A 22,698-nucleotide genomic window follows, 5' to 3' on the forward strand; every position below is an offset into this window, starting at 1 on the left:
ATTTAAAAAAAAAAAAAAGTTATTTCACCATAGGAATTACCCCAATGGTGACATTCCAATCCAATTCCGGTTAAACAAAACCACTGTGCCCTTTTAGATGCCTTTCATTACCAGAAATCAGGAGCATCTCTCCCTTTAATCAGCAGAACTCAATTTCATGCCAATGTGAGAGTCAGACAGATCTTCTGTCTTTCAAGCCAATAAGGGAAGCAGAATACAAGAAACTAACTGAAAATACCTTCCAAGACTGATGACAACCATCCCTGATCTGAAAATTTGGGATGACTTCTATAATAAATATCACAGAGATAAAACAACACTTTCACAGACTCAAAAGTGATAGATATGCATAGAAAGTAACACCGCCCTTCCATGTGCAGACTTACCAAAATTCCCTCAGCATAACTTTGGAAAATTCAAGATTTGTAAGGTGATTGTCGTCATCTCAACTATTTTAGAAGTTTGAATGCACCCTGAAGAATTACAAGTCATCACTGAATTACCTTCAAAAATGTTACACAGCATATTGCAATAATAATCCCATTATGAATCCTCAGTTTTATTCATCCTGTTACACTAGTTCATTCAGCAATACATGGCTGGCACTTTGCTCTAACAGCCAGCAATTCTTAGAATTCCCAATTACATGATTACACACAAAAGCCTCATTATTTCAAGATGTTTCATCATCAGCTGATCATTTTTATATTGCTTTGGGGACAACTCCACAAGCCTACTCTTACAAGATCAACATCAAGATCCTTAACTACAAGTTCTTTACTTAACTCTATAAACTCTCAAAAATCTTGAAATCTGAAAAAAGACAAAGCTTCTTCACTCCAAAGAAGCAGGTACATTGGTTTGCTTGTTTACACTTTCATTCATCTGGTAAAATACTTTCCAATTTTATTTTTTTATTCTTAACTTACTACTTAACTGATGTTCAAACAAAGTACAGAGAAAAGCATACTATCGCTATATGATTGCATGTGGCTTTCCAATTAGACTTTATCCAATAAACAGAAAAGGACCGCGTCAATACCTGAACAAAAGACTTCCAAAGAAAAAGAGCATACAGTAGATGAGAACTTTAACAGCTTTATATGCAAAACCCTACCTCCTGAGCCACTATCAATAATCAAACACATTGCTAGTGGCATGGGAACTTCCTTCCCTTGTGCTTTTTTTGGCTATAGGTAATCCATAGGCTATGGTCATCCATAGTCAGCAATCCATAGTCAGCAGCGGGGAGCCAGGAGAGCGCACTGGGCTGAATTCACAAGCTCCCTTCCTCGTCATGGAGCTTCGCTGCCACCCCTGCTTTTCTAGAGTCTCTAGTCAAGGCTGCCACTGCCACCACGTGCACCCTCAGCCCCGATAAACCAGCTGCCCTCCCTGTGCTGCCCCCAGGCTCCCTTGCAGGCTCTGTGCCTGTGCCAGGAAACCAGTAGCACGAACCACGCTGTGCGTCAGCACAGGGCGCTCGGCACATCCTGCAGGAGCCTTCTAGCCAAGGAGCTGGGCACAAACAACCAGGACTGCCACTGCTATTGAGCTGGGCTGAATTAACACACCAGGATTTATTTCTCCCTCTAATTAGGAATTAAAAAAAAAAAATACAAAAAGACACAAGCTCAATCCACTTTCAGTTGGATGGTAGATAAGTAAGAAAATACTTCCACAGAAAAAGCACTATAAATTTGCTTTTACTGCTCCCTAATGATAGATAAAATGCCAGGTCCATATAGATAGATACTTACTGATGCAGAAATGATTCAGAGACATTTCTGATACAAAAAAAGAAATTTTAACAGTTTCACAGACAAGCATTTGCCATTTAAGACTCATTCCAGACTGATACAAATACTGACAGTGCCGCATATGTCAGTTTAGCAGAAAAAATACATATTTTTGTGTATCCACTGCTTCCACTAGAAAGATAGCAGCGCCATGCCCCCTATTTATCCCCATCGTCTACTAGCTCAGTTGCTACTTCAAAGATAAACAGAAAAGCCTTCTGATGAACACTGGTCCTTTCTCTCAGACAAGAAAAAGAGGTTTACTCACATTTTAGAAGGGGAAATTGTGCTTCCATTATGTCTTTAACTTACAATTAAGTCAATGGGATTACATGTAACATCCAAAATTTAGCCAATAATTAAAAGCTGTTTCCAAATTCAGGCAGAACTAAAATTTACTAAAATAAAAGGAACACAGTATTCCAGCTAATTCAAATTAGCTGGAATAATTCAAATTAGCCCAGTTTTGCCCAGAAAGAGTATATTAACAACAAAAAGTTCTTCTGGTGCTTACAGAGCAGCCTCAGATGAGTCATAAACTCTAGAGGCTCCCATGATCACCTTATGCAACAATGTCCTTCAAAAGCCAAACACCACAGACATAGCTTAAAGCCTCCAAGGTTGCTATCAATTTCAGGGACACAAAAGTTTTATCCACGGTCTTTAAAATCACAGGCTAAATTGCCCTCTAGACTGCAGAGGAGGATTTGAGAATATAACTGGTTTCGACAATACCCCTACACTTTGAGGCTTCATAAACTTAGAGAACTCCTTTTAAGCAAACCCTCCCCACCCCCTGCCCCAAAAAAATGCTTGTGCATCTACTACAGTGCAGAAGTAATAATAATCCTGTGACAAATTCTGAGGTCCACAGAAGTCTCTTCAGTGTCTTACATTAGGAACAAAGAGACAGCAAAACAGATTTTTTTTTTTGGGGGGGGGGAGAGATGCTCTTTAAAAGAGAACAATTTCTCTGCACACTACACCCATAAGCTTTTTACTTTTCAAAGCCAGTGTCGTCGACAGATCACTCAATACTATGTGGAGAATATTTGCAATTTAGTTCTATTCAAGAAGTGTGCAAGGTATCCAAGCACCTTAACACAATGCTGTGCTGTAACTGAAGTGAGGAAAGCCACAATGATTAGGACTTTCACCTCAAAATCACATATTTGTCGAGTTCTCCACAATTCAGTGAACCAGCAGGTGTTGAGCATGTTTACTGGCTGCAGCCCTGCTGAAAAACAGGAGCAGGTCACCATTACCTATGAAAAGGAAACACTGATAATATCCAAAGCTTAGAATTTAATATTTATCACTTCCTGCTCTTGGAGAACATGCCCATAAGCTGAAATCCATTATTCCTAAAGCTCTTTTATACTGACAAATACAAATAAAAAAAAGCTCAAAAACAAATATAATTTTTTGAAATGGACAAAATTCTTGTGTGTTTCACATCTGAGTAAGGCTTTGAACCATTTTCCTTTTTTTCCCCACTTCTTCTAATTTATATATTCTTTAATTTCATAATTTGTTCATAAAGTACTGAAACATTTCAATCTCTTATAAAGGTAAATTGTCAGAACTCATGATACTTGGCTTCCTATAGCTTCATGTTTCATGGTTTAACTATTTGATGTCTAGTAAGTGAGCTCTTCTATTCAGGCTATTCTTGTAAGTGGGAATTCACAAAACCTCTCTGTTTCGTGCAGTCTCTCCAATAAGAAATGAACTCCCACTATATCCTTTCGTACCACAAGGGATAAAGCAGGAGTCTCTGTCTCCTCTGCCAGGCTACCAAATTCCATCAGCATAGAAGAAATGTATTTTGAGACCCTTTTGACCAAAAGCAACCAACTCCTCCTGAAGATGTGGAGGAAGGCAAGTGGGAACATGTTGGCACAGAACCCATCAACTTAACCTAGACTTTTTTCCTTAAACTATATTAAAGAGATATTTAATCTGCAAATACTACTTTTTACTCCATTGGCAAAGTTACTTTTCTCTCTCCTATTCTCTCTTGTTCTTTCTTTCTCTGACAATTTTCATACAGAGTTTTAGAGGAAATGTAAGTTACAGATATAGAAGCTGTCTGTTAACATCTGCAGTCTCTTCTGCATCTGACACTGATGTTTTTACCAGACTTTTATTTCTTGCCAAAAATGAAAGGCATCACAATCTGAATGGTAATCTATACTCATTGCTTTTCCTTGAGTGATTGACTTTCCCTAACTAATTTTCACACTTAGGACTGCTTTTTAAGGACTAACTTCTGAAATACATAAGTATTGCTTACTTATTAGACTGGCAAGGTCCCCTCAAAAATATAAATGTCTAAGAACAGACATTTGAAGTAGATTTGTCATTACAGACAACAAAATATTTTTTGTATACATATATATGATAAATATACAAAATTATAAAACAAGAAACTTAAATGTTTAGATAAATTAAGACAGAAGGTAATAAAGTTTGCTCTAAAAATTCTTCTAATGCATAAACAATGGAAGAACCAAACCTATGGAAGAACCAAACTCATTTAGCTCAACTGTACTTAAACTGCATTTAATTCTACAAATACATAGTGTTAATCTTGAATAATGAAAGCTGTTTCAAAGATGGTTCAAACAGATCAGAGTAAGGTCAAACAGATCTAATGCTTTTCTTTCCAGTAGTATAAATGCAGAATACCATAAAACAAAAACTACTGTGATTTAAAATAAAGGCTATGATTTAATACAAAAGGAGGTTTCCTTAAGAAAAGGTGAAACAAAAAGAAAAAAAAAACTGAGTAAAAGCTTCAGGATACACACAATGAAATAGTCAAAGAACAGATTTGTTTTAAAATCTCTGCAGTGTTTCTGAGCACATGCTATTACAAGCCAACAACCAAAGAGAAGAAATAATTAGTTTTCACACACCACTGACTTTTATATCAAAGGTACTGCTTGTACACATTGAAAAAGTAGACAAAACTACTTTCAAATGATATGTTCAATTAACTTTAAAGATTATTTTTTCCAAATCTAGAGTGTTTTTTTTTTTTAGGGCTGTGTCTAAAAACATAATGATATTTTGATGAAGATTCAGGTTGGGTTTTTTGTTCCCCCACCTCCCAAAGAAATTTTGGAAGAGTCCAATACCTCATTTTCGGACTGTCCCAGGCAGTAACCTTAATGTCTTTGGTGCTGTACCAGACACTTACCTAACAAAACATAGCACATTTCTGTTGATAAATCCAGCTCAGTATAGACCTATGGTGATTCTAACGCCATGATTTTTTTTTCCTCTCCAAAAAAACACATGCACATTTCAAGAAACAGTTTTTAGTCAATGAGGATAGATAGTCAGAGCCTACAATTATTTATTACAAAATAATCTTTTGGTAACTTAATTGAAAATTGAAGAAAAAATGAATTTCTCTTTTAAATGAGGCACCTTTATAAAAAGCTATGTAAAGCTATGAAGGCAAACTCACTAATAATTGGAGACTGCTTTATAACATGATCCACATCACTGCGGATTTTTTTCATTAAATGAATTCAAATCAATTTTTATATTAGATTAAGCAAATTGAAATAGAAGAATTGTACCTTAGTGACCATTCATCCAGATTTCATTAGAATTTTGCCTGAGGAGAATCATACTAACGCCTTTAAAAAAGTAGTATTCAGGTTATAAAAAGTGTAAATATCCACTTACGTTTTTAATTACAAAAAATTAGTGAAATGACCAGATAAATAAGGATGTTAAATTAAAAATAGTTAGCGGTTTCAGCAGTTTCAGTTTTCAGCCGAAAAGAGAGTGCTGTGGATGCTCTATTTTGTGAAGAGTTTTGTCTTATCAGCTGTATTATACTGCAAAATCATATTCATTAGACCATATATGGATTGTTCAAAATCTTAAAGAAGCCTTCTAAAATGACCTTTTCCAAAAAACTATACATTTTTACAAAAAAAAAAAAAAAAAGCAATCAAAATAATCATATAAAGCATTGAGCTACACAACAATAGCTCTACAGTAAACAAACAGGACAGTCCTTGCCCCGGAGCAAAAAGTAAGCTAGCAAGAGCAGACTAGCATTAGTCAAAATTTTGTTGCACACTTTTCGTCATGAAACCCTTCATGTACATACTGTTATACTTGATAAGGAATTACTGGAAAAAATAACGACCAACAAAAAATCTCCCCAAGTGGCAAATATAAAATGTCTGTTTTAAACTCAGTTTAACTACTATCAATAAACCTGGCTTGGGAGGGGAAGACTCTGATCTACTATGATACTAGCAGTGGCAAAGATCAAAACTAATCATTCGGTAACTATATTTGGTTCTTGCCAGAAAGCATCCACATCTCAACTCTCTTATCCGAATCTGTTTGATTCATTTAGAATTGTCAGAAGTTTCAAATAGGAAGCCAAGTACTTAACAGTCTGCCAGTTCACACTTTGGGTTATTTCCATTCTCACTGTTTCACAATTAAATCTTCCTACTTAATTGTGATTCTTTTCACTTAAAAATAAGACTGCAGACCAGGAAGCATGATATTCAGAGACCAAAAGTCTTCATCAAATAAGTGTACCAAGGTGTCTCACCCTGCATTTGAGGAACTACTAAGAAAAAATCTCCCTGTGATCTTTGTTCTGTCTATGGACAGAAGTACAAGTACAATTTTTTTGGCGACCATAGGGAAGAAATTATGACATGTCCTCTTATCTGGGAAACACTCAGGAAAAAATGTGAGTTTCTATAAACAAAAGTTTCTATAATCTCACTGTCCATTCCATTGTAATGAAGATTTAATAATGAAGTCTTATTTTACTTACTCTATATCTAAATATTTCAAAATAGCTGCAAAATGCTCAGTAGCAGTCTAGGAAAAAAGAGGGAAAAAAAGGAAAGCTTAACGAGAAAAAGTTCAAGGAAGATAGCATGTAAAAGGAAAGCACAAACCCACAACCCCCCAAAAATTATAGTTAACAAAGTTGAAACTCAGAATGAGGAGATGAAAAAACAAAATACAGACACTGAGCCACTAATTTGATTCTGCTTTTTAATGCAGTTACATGATTAAACAGACCTGTTCAAAAGTAAGGAGGTAATAAATGGTCTCAGATTACGTATAGCATGGATAGTCTGAACTAAATAAATTCAACAAATGTAGTTTGGATTTTGATCACTAAAATGCCCTGGTATTCAAGACCTTTACAAAGAGATTAAAGTATCTAGTTCCTAACAAACCTGAAATTCCTTGAATCAGCCCTGTGTAAAAACCAATGGCTAAATGACTCAACACTGAGTTTTCATAGTAGTTTTCAGTAAATACAACAGTATTTCTCTGGACAAAAATTAAACTTACCTGGTATATCCCTGTCAGCCACAAATAAGCTGTATCTAGGTGCTGAACTAAGAAAGGAGCCTTGCTTTTTTTTAGCCAGTGCTGTTCGGGGAGACATATAGCGGCTTTTCCCATGTGTTTTCTCATAGGATTTTTGGACCTCATAATATCCTGGTGGTGGAACTTCCTGGAACAAAGCAGAAATAATCAACTGAAACAAGACACAGCTCAGTAAATTCTTAAAAAACAAATTATTACACAACCATGGATAACTGCAAGATAAAGGAAAACGCCAGCTGTAAAGAAAACTATGGGTTTTTTTAACTTTACAATTATGCATTTCAAGTATTACAATAGAATTACAAATACAATTATGTATTTCATTTATTCATGAAGTACAATTATGTATTTCATTATGTTTTTCCAAGGAATGTCTTGGTAAGCCACCATAACCAGGGTTAGTCTCGAGTTAGGCAGTACTGGCAGTAGTCATTGGCAGCGACTGGTAATAGAAGCATCCTTGCTTTTCAGTGTAAAATTCATCATTAAAAAAAAAACATAGAATCTCAATGAAATACTTAATTGAACTCCTCTTATCCTAGCTGAGGAGTTATACTTACGTTAAAAGATAAACCCACTTACTTCAGATTTAATAATTTCAATTATGCTATAACATTTACTGATTTTTAAATCTTTTGTGCTATCCTCTGACATTAATATGGCAATCAACATCAAAGCCACATGATTATGAAGAATGATTATAAATCACGGACTGACATTTCAAGTGTTATACACCAAAGTAACAGCTTAACAGTCAAAATTTCCCTGTGGACATTAAAACATTTCATTCATGTTTAGCTGCAGTTTGTTTGTTCATTTTTAAACTTTCCTTTATTTCCTTCTGTTGTATTTGTATCAGAATAAATACTTCCAGGAGACATCTTTCCTTGTAAAATTAAGTTGGCCCTTACAGACATTAGAGCTCCCAGTGCAACCACTGCTATGATCCAAAGGTTAACAAATTCTAGCTAGGAACAAACAGAGAGAACAAATACTTTAAGCAGTTTTATCCTGGACTTTTCAGCTGCAGAATTTGTTCTCAACTTCACAAAAGAAATACTATATTTTTTCCTACAGAAATATTGTCAGCAGTGTGACATTGCAGCTATCAGCTAACACAACTTACATTGTATACTCACAGAGAAAATTATATATTTTACTTAAGGCTGTAGGAATAAGTTAGAAATTTAGTCTGCATTTGTAAGGATTCTCTATATATCCTTTGTGAGAGCAGATGTTCTGTGAAATGATATGATCTTTCTCTGGCTAGACGACAGTTGTCTCACAGTTTAAGCGCTCTCCGAGTGCTTAATATTAGAGATCAATCTAAAACAAACAAAGGGTGCAAACCCAGAAGAGCCAACCTATCACATATTCGTAACTCCTCAGTAAACCTGCAAGGCAGGTGACAGAGTCCCCTTGGTATTTTCACATGAAACACACATCAGCATGTTTCACATCAGCAAAAGGATTCTAGCAAGGGACTTGGCAAGTGATCTTTGAAACCTGTGTCTCAGCAGCCTTCTGTGTAATGAAGACACAAGTGATTCATTCCCATCTACTACAAAGAGAGTGGTGACTAAAGCAGACAGGCAAGCAGATGAAAACTGGCCAAACTCTTGTGCTGCCTTCTCGACAAGCTGGCGTAAAGCGCTAAGAGGAACCTCTGGATGCTGATGCCAGGGATATGCAAAGTCTTGTACTTGGGGATGAAAAACACCAGGCACCAGCACAGGCTAGGCCCAAGCAGCTGGAGAACAGCTTTGCAAAGAGACAGACGGACACACACACGCACACTGGAATGAGTCCTACAGAGGACCCTGGTGATAATTAAGGGCTTGGAGCAATGTTCCCACCCCTTCCCTCCGTTAGCATGAGCGATCATGCAGCCATACAGAGTCTCGCATGGGTATGAGAACTGAAACCAAAAGCACAAACATGAAAACCATGGGGAGAAGGGAGTATAAACCCGAGCTGACACAGCCCACTACTTACTACACAAGCTCCAGTGAAAGTAAAAAGCCACAGCATAATCTTAAAACAATTGTTAACTACACTCCCCAAAGCAGAACAAAGTGTTATAGGTGGGTTGTATAATTAAAAAAAAAAAAAAAAAAAAAAAAAAACAGACTTGCAAGGAAAAAGTCAAGTGTGACCAACAGAAGAATAAAGGAATCTTTAAAAAAAAAAAAAAAGAGAGAGAGAGCAGTACAGAATGAACATACTAGCAAAGGAACAGACATAGATGCCTAGCTTTACAAAATAAATATTGCTTCGTTGCAAACAAGTATTTGTGGTAGCAAGCTAGCGAGATGACACAGGGAAAGATGTCCTATAAATAAACAAAATATTTTCACAAGGATGTACCACAGGAGCCTCTCTTCTAAAATTCCACCAAAAGCTTTAAAACTTGTACATACAAGTATTTAAAGTATTTTGCTTTGAAACATCTTAGCAAATAGTTTCCTTCCCTAGAGGAAAAAAAATCACGAATTGTAGCACTTCAAAATGCTGATTAAGAATTATTTCAGTTGAAATTGTTCTTTTTTCAGGGTATTCCATTAACTTGCCTGCTCCTGTTTACATTTCTCAGAATGTTCTAAGCATAAAACAGAATTTAAAAATATTAACCCTATGTCCTGTTAAAAACAGTGAATATGTTCAACTTTTCATCTACTGCAATTTTCATGCCTGGTAAATCAGGCACAGTAACTGAGAGCACATCTTACATTTGGCACATACCTTCACATCTTTCAGCTTTAAGAATGTAATTAGCTTTACCTCGGGTTTTGCATTTATAACAAACCTATTCAAACCTTTCCCATAAGTTTTCTCAAATATTACCAAAACAATCAAACAAGATATGTAGGAAAATAAGGGAAATCTTTGGCAATTTTTTAAAATAGTTTTGCTATGGTTTTCTTTTCTAGACATATTTTTGAATTGTTCTGCCCATTCTCAGAGGTGGTGGACAGTGGTCTAATAGTGAAGGCTGCTAAACTCTATTTTCTAACTTCTCCAAGGAATAAGACCCTGAAAACAGGAAACATTCTGTTGCACATGAGATACTTAATAACCTATATACTTCCTTATAAGCTTTCTCTTCTTCATCTGTCATCTAAAACTTTTCTTTAAGACAATTAAATATATTGTGCCAGGTCCAACTTAATGCAGTAGTTTGTACAACTAGTGGTGGAATTAAAGGAAGTTTTATTTACCATTACATTTGCAAACCATGTTTTAAGCTTCTAAGAACCTTCTTCTCTTTTCTAGCATCTTCCTTTCATAGTTCTCTATATCTTTACCTCACAATATCCCACAAGTCATATTCCACTTACTTAGAAAAAGAAAAAAAAAAAAAAAAGAAAAAAGAAAAGAAAAAAAGATTAGCTCGCTTCTAAGCAGTTCTAATCTCTCCAAAAACAATGCAGAAGAAATGGACAAAAATTTTCTCTGAACTAGTTTGATCAATTCACACAATGATGCTGGACTTCTGACTTTTGTCCCAGGCAAAATTTCTCTTTAGTTTTTATAAAATATCTTTTATAAAATACTCTGAAATTATTTCAAGGGGAGGTTACATATATTGTCAAGGTTAGTAAAACAGGAACACCAAAAAAACACTTAGAAATGCTCTTATTGTTTGGAAGTTTCATATTTAGCACTGTTATTTCCAATTTTATAGTCTTAGAGGAAAGTAAAATGGAGACAAAAAAATTCATCTTGTCTAGTGTATGCAAAAACAGCCCAAGTAATGTTTCTTTCCTACAAACATAGCTACAAAGAGACAATAACAGTCACTCTCAAGAAGGCTTCGATGAGTTCAACTGTGACTGACACACCATAATTTTCACCAACACTATCCAGCTTACAACAAATATTAACAGATTTTTTTTTCCAAGGAGAAATGAAATAAAAGGATTTTGATAAACCAGGTAATTTCCCTTTACCAACCAGCTATCTAACACACATACTTGGAGTATCAAGAATTTCAGAAGAGAGGCATATAAAAAGTATATATACAAATGTCTAATATGTAGACCTTCAACTATAACTTCAACTAAAAGTTTAAACTGATGGCATATAATACTTCACATTGAAAGGTGTACTGGGTTTCATCAAAATGGAGCATGTTTAAATGCTTCAGTCCCAGAAATGAGCTCCAGTGCTAGCAGATAAAAGAAAAAATTTTAATGTGCCATCTTGATGCTGTGTTAATAGAAAAGCTCCTAATTCAGAATAAAATAAATGGAATCAGAAGCTTTCAAATCTTGTCATATCATCCTACTAATGTAATTATGATTACTTTGATTTCATCCTCCTACCAATCCTCTTCCTCTGTAATCTGGAGCAGAAAATAAAGATATGGCGGGACAGAAAGAAAGAAGGAGAGCCAAAAAAAAAAAAAAAAGGGAAAAAGAAAAACACCACACAACTAACTACTCCTGAATTGCAAAATAGAAGTCCTGATACTTTCAGAAAAAAAAAAAAAGTCCACCTCCTAATGTCACCCCTATTCATGACAGGCATCTAATAATCTACAGAGATACTATCATTTAAACTCAGTTCCCTAAGTTCTGAATTGTGTCTTGTTTTTTTGGTGGTGGTGGTGTTTCCCTCTCTTCTCCATTAAGCACAAATCAGCCCTAGATGCATGTACAGTATTTGAACACACAACCTTGTGTTCCACAAAAAGCAACTGAGTAGTTTTCTCTCTCTCATGAAATATTGAATTGTTTTTTTTTTTTTAAACAAAGGTGATGCAGATCAGATCTTCATCAGATAGATCATTAAGCTAATGAGCATGGTTGTAAATACAATGATTTTAACAGAATACTACAATGTTACAGAACACCACGATGCCCAAGACCAGCATCAGGCTGCAGCAGGTGAAATACCACCTCATGCAAGCTAGTTATGTAAATTAAGACAGCCTTCAGACTATTACACAGGAACAGTTTACAAGTGCCCATTTACAATTACCGCATTTCACCAAAACACACTTCGTTCACGTGTACGAGACTTAGCTGTTTTATAGCTCAAGTCCTAAAGCTTCATTCAGGAAAAAACTGTTCTTGGCCTGATGCTTCTATAACTTTTGAAATCCTTAGTCCTTGTTAGGTTATGCACTAACACAACGCTTCCCATTTAGCTGTGGCTTTGATGACTGTAACAATTTTTGACTACAGATAAGGCTAATCCCCACTGATCAGTCTCTCCTTAGTGCACACAGATGATCTGACAAACTTCTGAGAGACTACAACACAAATAAGAGACCAAGGGTGCCTAGTAGCAGCTCATGCCCTGCTTTTCTGTGTACTTTTATGAACCATCTATAAACACATCACCTGCCAGGAAGCCTAAGACAAAAAAATCATCAAAGCAAATAAGTTAAAAGGCCTTTCTTTCTTTCTTTTTACTTTTCTTCTTTTATCTCAGCTCTGTACATTTCTGTATTTTATTCTCATTTTTGCTTAATATACAGAAGACTAGACGCTTACAAATCCAATAGAAGCCATCATCTTTATCTGAATACCAAGTACCTCACACTTTCATTATTAAAAGAACAAAATAATGACTTCCTGATCATGTCTTAGTTTGTTGGCTGTTTCTAGGTGCTTATATATTCACTTGTCTGCCCACTACCACCGGGCAACAGACACAATAGATTGATTAGCTTTCTTCTGATACGCAATATTTATCAAAAGGATAGAAATTCTTCAGAAAAGACTCTTTAAAAAAATCATATTCTTCATGGTATTCAAATCAATTTCAAATATCTAAATGCATAAGGATTGTCATGTAATTGTAACTCAATTTGATTCAGAATATAATGCAATTTTACTAATATCCATATTAGACATAAAAACATGAGGTACCTTATAAAAGGCTACATCATTCATTAATATTATTGAGAAACTGCCATGCTAAAAAGTTCCTTCTGACTTTTTCCATGTATTTTGTAGGATTAAATTTAATTGTCTTTTGCATTATTTATTCCATAATTTTTAAATGTCTGTATCATGGTCATTGTGAATCTTTGGCTTAATACATCAAAGGAAAATGGAAAAAAATCCGACTATCATAGGCAAGTAGAAAGTACAAATATTGCCAATTCTTTCAACTATTCAGATCCCATCAAACGATGGCTGGCTACATGTAAAATCCATAGATAGAGCCTTTATATATTTTGAAGATTTGAGAAAATGTTATGCTTTAATAGCCCAGTTTCCACTAGTCATAAAACCATACATAATTTAGCAGAACTTACATGCCATGTATGCAGATCAAAGTGAGTGCTTCTATATACAGGTAGACACATCTCCATGCATTACTTGAACTTTTCAGTTACCACTAATGTTAAAATAAATAAATTACAAAAGACTAAACCAACAACGTACTGCTATAGGACATAGTAAATAAGATCAAATTCTCACATAATCATCTTGAAAGAATTACAGACTGTTATTGCCTTCAAGTTTAGCTATTTATTACACTTACTACAAATGTTGTTGTTATAATTGTACACAATTTTTTTTTTTGGTTATAATGCTGCTTATCAAACTCAAAACACAATAGAAAATACTTATCAAACTCAAAACACAACAGAAAATGCTGTTGCATTCAGACAACGAATGCAAAAGCAATAATATCAGGATTTGTCATAGCATCATAGAATGCTCAAGGTTGGAAGGGACCTCTAGAGGTCACCTAGTCCAACCCCCCTGCACACGCAGGGTCACCTAGAGCACGTGGCACAGGACTGCGTCCAAGCGGGTTTTGAAGATCTCCAGAGAAGGAGACTCCACAACCTCTCTGGGCAGCCTGTTCCAGGGCTCTGTCACCCTCACTGTTAAGAAATTTTCCCTTAAGTTCCTGTGCAACTTTTTGGTGTTTTGGTGTTTATGGCCGTTTCCTCTGTTTCTGTCAGTTGCCACCACTACGTAGGGCTGTGGTTTCTAGTTGTTTCTTACGAAGCAAAACTCAAAAGACATTTGTTTTAAAGCTTAACAGTTTTAACAAGTAATCAAGACTCAGAAACGGTTCAATAAATTATTTTCCCAGGCAACATGTAGGAAAAATCAGAGACAGGTTCCTTGGTATGCAGTAATAGTGTGTGTGTGAAGCAGGGGGGGGGGAAAAAAAAAGACAAGTTTAATCACTGTTCAGACCTTTGCATTTAATAAATAACATACGGTAGTCTTAAAAAATAAGCTGTATATCAGCCATACATCACCAAAATACATATCTGCTATAACTCCCCTTTGAAATACTCAGTTTACTATTGCCAAGTATCATGTCCTTCTGCTGCATATACACTTTATCATCCCTGCAAACTACTATTATGTAATATGTTGAGACAATTTCCAAAAGGAAAAGATCCATTTTTTAATACTGACAAAATGTCCATCTCTACTTTTGCATTATTCGAGAAATAAGATGCAGATTTGGCATCTCCTTTCTGAAGGAATCAGCACAAATACAGGGATGGAGGAGGAAAGGTGGAAGAGAGGAAAATCTGCTTCTGTTCTCATAAACCTTTTATAGACATGACTTCTCAAAACACATCAAGCAGATACAAAGGTCTAAAAATCCTTGCAGTGCTCTTAAGTTAATTTCTTTTTCTGCTGTACAAAAAGCAAAATAAGAAAAGCAGTTCTGAGGAATCTAACTCACCAGAAACCTACTTTAGGATATTTACTTCCAGTCATGAGACACTGTGGGAAAACATATAAGTCAAAACTAAATATACTAAAAGGACTCAGTGTTTTCCATAGAAGCAAGCAACAAAGATCTTCACTTATTATTTGCCTTTATGTTCTTAAATAAAGCGTATTTACAGCTCAGCATGCACTTATATTCAAAATGTTACAGTTTCCTTGCAAAACTGTCACTTCTAATTCAAATTCTTTCTTTAAACTTATTTACCAAAAAAAGAAAAATCATAGCAATGCAATTATTTAAAAAAAAAAAAAAAAGAATATATTAAATCATGAAAAAAGTTGTGAGAATGTAATATCCACGTTAAGGAATACAAAAATTCCAGTAAAGACAAAAAAGTTGTTGAAACCTTCCTACTACATCAATAGAAAAAACATCCATTGCCTTGCTCTAGTGAGCCCTTCAGACCCTTGATTTCCAATAACTTTCACCTTTTATTAAAAAGGAAAGAATTAGCAAATTAACTACTTAGCTATTGAATGATCAGCTGGATCTGGCTGGACAAGATTGGAAGCTGCATTTGAGGGACATGGCCTAAAGGGCAGAAGAAGATTTTTGAGAAGCTAAAAATCTCATTGTAGAAGTCCAGGGAATTACAAGCGCTTTGAGACTAGACTGGCAGGAGTATGAGACACAACTATTGCTGAGAAGGCAATGAGCTGAGATGTAAAAAATAAATCAATAAACAAGAACTACTGTGCTTCAGAAGTACAGTGCAGATTTCCATTTTTGACTTGCTGTTAGAAATCCACGTTCCTTCCAGACTAAAATCCTAGTTGAGCCTAAGAAATATAAATTTCAGATTTAGAGCTTTGTTATCTGTTAGAGAAAGTACATATAGTCTACAATATAATGCATATATATTGTATATAAAGATATGCCTTCTAAATATTTAACTAAACTGTCCTTTCTATGATAGTTATCTTTTTCTAATATTAATAGCTCTCTAACAAACTTGAAAAGAATGAGAACACTCTAGAGACACTTTGTGTTAAATGCAAAAAGAATTAATTTCTCTCCCACAACACTGTATTGGTGCACTACAAGCAAACACTGACAGCATCTCTAGCCTAGTCCTCAAAAATTCAGTCACCATTCTTTGTGCTTTGCTGTACATAGTTGTGCTCTGGGAATTTACTGGAAACAGTGAAGTATAAGAAGAGTGAAGTTATCAAAAGCACTCAACAGCTCTATCTTGTATTTACCTCCCATGAAACTGCCCTATTTCTCATGCTTTGTAATAAATGCTGATTGATTATTGATCCTAAATGCAAGGAGGAAACAGAGAGGAAAATATTTTTAAGGGACTCATTCTGGATAAAAGGCCTTTCTGGGTTTAAAATATTGCTCTCTCTTATTCATATCTATGGAAATCAATGAATAACAACATTAATATCAGCATCAGTTAATCTGTTATTCTGATGCTCATCAAGTAGAATTTCAAAAGGATCCCTTCAGATTAATAAATTATCACAGTAGGCTGCAAATCAAGTCATTACTTCCTGCTCAGACTGCCTTGGTGTAACTCCACATTCACACTCATAATGAATATCAAATAAAGCCACTAAATTGCTATTTAGCAGTTCTTAGTTCCCAGGCATAGTAACAACAAATGCAGAAACAGGCGCACGCTCCAGAGGAGGAACTGCCTACACTTGTGCCTCACTTAAGCAATGTAGAACAGTTAATGCTAGTTTATTAGATGCTATTTTAATCTCTCACACCATGAAACATAAGATGATGGTAAAAGAATCCAATAGTAACTGCCAAAATATCATGCTGATTTTCATTAAGTTTATTGAAAGGGGACTCAGCATGGAATTATTAAACTGCTTTAATGGCAAATGACTAAAATGGCTCATCTACTTACAGGCATCCTTCTCAATCACATTTTTGTTGTTGTTGAGACACCTGCTAGTGCCTGCTATAGTTAAGGTTCTGTCAGCCTTTTCTCAGCAACCCAGAGTTTTTCAAGGTGATTAAAACAAACAAAAACAACAAAAAGATTATTAAAAAAACCCTTCCTTTAAACGTGACAGCCACATTATTCAGAAATTGTTCTAATGAAAATAAAGAAAACAAGATAATTGAGATAACTGTCACCCAATTCCTTCCTTTTCAAAAGATATAAAACTGTCATCTTTATAGGTTTCAAACTATTTTTTGCATTTTAATAACCCAGATACAAACTTGGTTTGTAAATAGCACATTTTAAAAATATGACCTAACATATAAAACCAAATATATGCTTTATTTTATTAAAATGTACACATTTAGATAGACTAATAATAGATTTAGATTGACATTTGTATAGGAGAATTTTGTTTCTAAGATGTAGGCATGGAAGTGATTGTTCCTCAGTGAACTTAAGGTAACAAAAGCTCAGGACCACTTTTACATCGCAAAAATCTCAATACACATGTACGTAAGTGACAAGGAAGGTGCCTGCAAGAATGGCACTATCCAGAAAAGAACACAAGTCCTGCTATGGCATCAAAACATAGCTGAAACATCTGAGTGACAAGCCCTTACAAAGGGAAGCAGAGAAATGCACAAAGATCCCTTCCTTTTATGAGAAGGTTGTTCAAACTGCAGGATACCTCAGGTTATTTTAAAAAAAATGATAGGGGAAGGATGTATCCTGAGAACAGGCAACTACAAATCCTCTTCAGAACATGAAAATACCCAAAGACTAATTCAGATTTCACTGTCCTCATAGTTAAAAAAAAAAAAAAAAAAAAAAAAAAAAAAACTATTATCTTACCTCCCTCTTATGCTACGCAGCATAAACAAGTCAGATACAAGCATTTCATTAAGGAAAAGTTGTGTTAAGACACATTAAAAGTACTGATTTACTTACTCCAAAAAACCCTAAGTGTGGTCCCCTATCTGCTGATAGCAATGCATAAATTTGTTTTAAATTAACTCTATGCTTATCTGCTGTTAAATGGCAACAAATGTCACCGAATAAATGCCAGCCTAATTACAGACTTTTGGTTCTACAGGTTTACTCCTTCAGTAAAATCAGCCTTAGTCATGTCATGTTGATTTCATGAACTTACAGGAAATCACCTGTCAAAGGATTAAAAAACAACCTTTCTCAGACTGTCTCTTCTAAAAAGTCATTCCGTTGCCACTGTAAAGCCTTTGCCTTGGCAACATCTCATTATTGTTCATCGACAGCCTGGCCTGGATCACTAGAATCTCTCCAGACACGGTTGCAAGGATCAGCAAGTGTTCTCTGAAACAAATCAATGGCTTCAATGGCTCACAGAATCATAGCAACTGATTACTCTTTGGATATAAAGCAGCCAGATGATTTACGTTTCAAACTTGTCATTTATTATACAGGATAGCAATATCTAGCCATTTAATATCTAAGACAACATTAACTGCAACTCATACAGTTTTTCTCTGGATCTACTATCCTTATACCTTTCCTTGGAACAGGATCACACAGGATCACAGAACGATGGAGGATGAAAGGGACCTCTAGAGATCATCTAGTCCAACCCCCCTGCTCAAGCAGGGGCACTGTGAACACATGGCATAGGGGAACATTCTGAAGAAAGTTATTTCACTAGCTTCAGTCACAGTTAAGTCCTGATGAACCAAGGAAAGTCATGTTATCTTACCAATTTTCAATAACATTACATACATATATATATATATATATATTTATAACAGATAACATTCGATGTTGATGAAAATCACTGGAGAATTGGAGATCTGGGACAAAGTGCTTCCCGCTAGGTTTTCTAAATTCTTTTATGCTAATGCTACACTGTACAAATCAACTATAAACTGGTTCCAAAAAATGCTTGTAAGTGTTCATTACAGATGCAGAAGACTATATCTCTGTAATATCCTCAAATAAAAAAATTATACACACAGGAATTGTATGGATCATCCACAACGAATAATCCTAGCATACCGAAGAAGACACTTGAAACCCCACAGCATTTATTATTATCAGTTAATTATATATGAGTATAAAACAAAAGCCACATACATGAAACACCGTGTATAATCAAATTGTCTCCTTTTGTTAGAATTTACTACTCTATATTCTTTATTAAATATACATACTACCTGTAAAATCAGACATATCATGTTTCAGTTTCAAAAACAACAAAGATTCTGCCCTGGGAGAAACCTGTATAAAATGGTAAGATGCCTACCTGATAAGAAATGCAAATTCTTACTGCCACATACAGAGTTCAAGACTTTTCCCCCATTAAAAATATCTTTAACATTTTATGAATCAGAGCTATCATGAGCTTTGCATTTAAATGTGTGTAAACAGCAATTAATAGCAGACAACTGCTGAGTTTAAATTGATTACTGTGTCTCATTTCATGATAGTCTCAAATGTATCTGTATAAGAATTTGAGTTTGTAAAAAATAAATTGACTTTCTAAACAGCAAGATGTGAGGAACTTAAGCAGCTGGATGCTAGAGGCACATGCCAAATTCTCAATGCTATAAATGTTACAGTTGATTTTTTTCATAAAGGTTTGTGAGCATTTAAGTACAGGAAGACATTTCTTTTTACTTTCTCTTTATATATTGATGTTCCGATCCAAAGATGCTTTAAAGCAGTGGAGAGGAAAAGAAAAAAATATATACATATATCTATATATATAAATATATATTAGCCTTCAGAGAAAGCATTGGCAAGTAACAAAAATATCAAAACCGAACATTTGGGACATGGAGGGAGGAAAAGAACTGGCAAAAAAAGTGGTTGTTTTATTGATTAATAATTTTAATCAGATTCGATTTGAAGAGACAACCTTTGAATAATTGTCATTTTTCAGACCATGTGCATGTTGCTTCCCACTCTATCTCTTTCGTGATGAAAGTAAATACAAGAGCTAAAAACTAGAGTGAAATAAAATACTTTTTACTGCAGTTTTCGCCATATTTCTTTTACGATTGAAACACACCATGATTTGTCCTTGCCTCAGACTTCTTCAGATAAAAAGCACAGAAAGAAATGCTTTTAAAAATAAATAAATAAATAAATAAAAGGCACATACACCCAACCTGCACTGTGTAAAGAAAGAATCCTCCTCCTTCTGGTCCAGGTATCTTTTAACTATGTTGATAATATGGTTTTGATCTGGTTATAGCATATAGGAATGGTAACCAGTAAGGAATATTCCTGCCATACAGAAGTTATGTTTCCAGGATTCAGCTAGTCAGCCGGGTTTGATAGAAGGACATTTTATCTCCAACAGTTGTTATACTCATGTTCCCCAAGTTGAACATAAGTTATTTTTTGAGCATAAATTAGTTTTTGATGTGAATCACTGCAATAATGATTTTTTTAATTGTCAAACACATAATTGAAATAGTCTCCCCAAAATTTATGCTCAAGTCCCCTCTTCTGTTCTCCCTCCCCTTTGAAGCCTCAAGCATGATTAAATATATTTATTTCCTTTCCTGTTCTTTCCGGCTTATGTAGTTATATCCTATACTGGGATATCAACATTCTATATTGGCATATCAACAACCAAATCCAACACCACAACTAGCTACCAGAAATTTCCAAGACAGCTTCCTTGCTATGACATATATCAAAAAAAAAAAAAAAAAAAAAAAAGAACTTAATGGCAGGTTCTTAAGTTTTGATTGGAAACATGAAAGAATGGGAAAGAATCTTGAGAAACTTTACTTCAAATAAATTCAATTCCCATATAAAGATATCTATCCGGACACAATCCATTCCCTAAGCACTCACTAATTGAAATATCATTAAGGCAAACAATCCAATGTTAAAGAAGCGCATAAGGGAGGAATATTATAACTCTCCGGAATTAGAAGAGCCGATAAATATTATGAGGCATATGAAAATAAACCCCCTTATCCATGTCTCAAAGGAGGCAAAAATTCTAAAGGTTGGTCAATCAACAGGTGGTTTCCATGATAAGCATAAATTAGGGAGTGGAAGATCATCCTTCTTTTGTCAATATTTTCTGATACATCTAACACATCAGAAGGAATTCACTCACAGGTAATAATCATTATTAATACAGATGCTACCTTGCTGAATACGGTATTCCTAGACACAGATGAGCTGTCGACAAGTTGTCACTATCCCGATTTTTAAAGAAAGCAAAAATGAGAGCAAAAATGTAAATATGACTAGAATGGCTGGAGGCCACAATGGTCAAAATAAGCACTCTTAATCATCATTTTTTCTCACACACTGTTCAACAAGTACAAAACCTGGGCAGGCAAGCATTTGACACTCACATAAGGAATTATCATATCTAATCTGTAAAAGAAAGACTGCTCTTTTTCTTAGCAGTGTGGACAATAATTAAGTTATATGAAAATAAATGGGCTTATTCATACTTTCTTCTGCAGTATAGCTTCATGTGAATAGAAAAAGTTTTGTATCTATTATTGTTTATGTATTAGGCACAAAGTCTGTTTCTATTACTATAACTGACTTGCTTTAAAATTTTACACTGGTATGTACCAAACTAGGAAGCTTTTATTCCTCTATCACATTCTCACAATGCTCAGACATGCAGCCATTCGGATGTGTCGCAAAGATGGTTTTAGTCACCATTCTGCAAGCAGACATATTATGCTGATACCATGGTAAAATTTCTATGCTTATGGAAGATACAGAAATATTTGATCCATCACATCCCTACCAAAAAAAAAAAAAAAACCCTAAAATGTCTCTATTTGTGCATGATTTATAATTCTAACAAGATGCTCATTAACAGCATTCTGCTTTAATCAGGAAAACCATTCAGTTTTTTTTTTTTTTTTTTTAATTTTGACTGACTATCCATTGTACCACACTTTCTTATGAGTTTTTTTGTGCAGAAAAATAGAAGGAACAAAACTGTTGACTTTAATGCAAGTGATTTTATCTATTCCTATCTTTCAATTTGTCTGTACAATGCAGAATATTTTATGTTACTAAATTTAATCTTTATACAGCAGAGAAAGTCTGTATTCACGGCTAGATTCATCCACAGCAGGTTGCCTTTACTGTCTGGATTCTAATGACAGCGAGGGACTTTTGCAGCACTGTCAACACAACGAGTCAGATATGCTTTTAATTCAAATCTATTTGCCACTAAAGAAATACAGGAAAAACTCTTGTTTTCAATACATTCATCTCTGAGTCTAAAATCTCATTTTGACTCTTAAAAGTAACTTCTATAAATCAGCAGCTAACTTTATAAAACCTAATTCATCTTAAATACAAATTAAATTTACACTGGATCTTAGTCATCACTTCATATGAGATATGTCACACTTTATATGAGATATTGAAACCTAGGGCTTTTTTTTTAGTCCTCTCAATGCATATAACAACTATATTTTTGCAGAAGACTATCTGCAAGATGCTACAACAAGGTTGTATAAACAAAGACAAAAACGAATAAGCAAAGTTCACTTTTCTTTTTCAGCCTAGAGTTAACATACATAGAAACCAAATGATCTTTCACATCTAACTGAAGAAATACCTTTTGCAATAAGGGTAGAGTACATGTGAAAACCCAGGCACTCTTGCATAACAAGGTTAGCACATACAATTTTCCGAAAGCAAGACAAGCACAGATTTTTCAAAATTAAGTTTGGAGAAAAATGGCAGTAGCTAAATATGATGACACCATTCATGCTGAAACACTACTACTTTCCAGAAGTAAAAAATTGCTACAAGATGCTGAAAATGAATGTAAATTGTGTAAATGTTTAGAGGCTCACAGACCTCCATTGCCATATGGCATCACAGCCTTAGATGAGC

The 22,698-nt window shown here is 34.8% G+C and overlaps 1 protein-coding gene across 1 annotated transcript in view; it reads right to left on the reverse strand.

Annotated features, from left to right (window-relative positions):
- STPG2 (sperm tail PG-rich repeat containing 2) overlaps positions 1–22,698 on the reverse strand; it is a 182,250-nt gene that overhangs the window by 106,828 nt on the left and 52,724 nt on the right. Inside the window, exon 11 of the mRNA XM_088529653.1 lies at positions 7,158–7,347. Coding sequence (XP_088385779.1) covers positions 7,158–7,347 — 190 coding nt within the window. The remainder of the gene's footprint in view (positions 1–7,157; positions 7,348–22,698) is intronic.

The sequence above is a fragment of the Tinamus guttatus genome, unplaced genomic scaffold (genome assembly GCF_059628265.1).
Source record: "Tinamus guttatus ecotype Peru unplaced genomic scaffold, ASM5962826v1 Tinamus_guttatus_pri_ptg000028l, whole genome shotgun sequence".
Lineage (NCBI taxonomy): Eukaryota > Metazoa > Chordata > Aves > Tinamiformes > Tinamidae > Tinamus > Tinamus guttatus.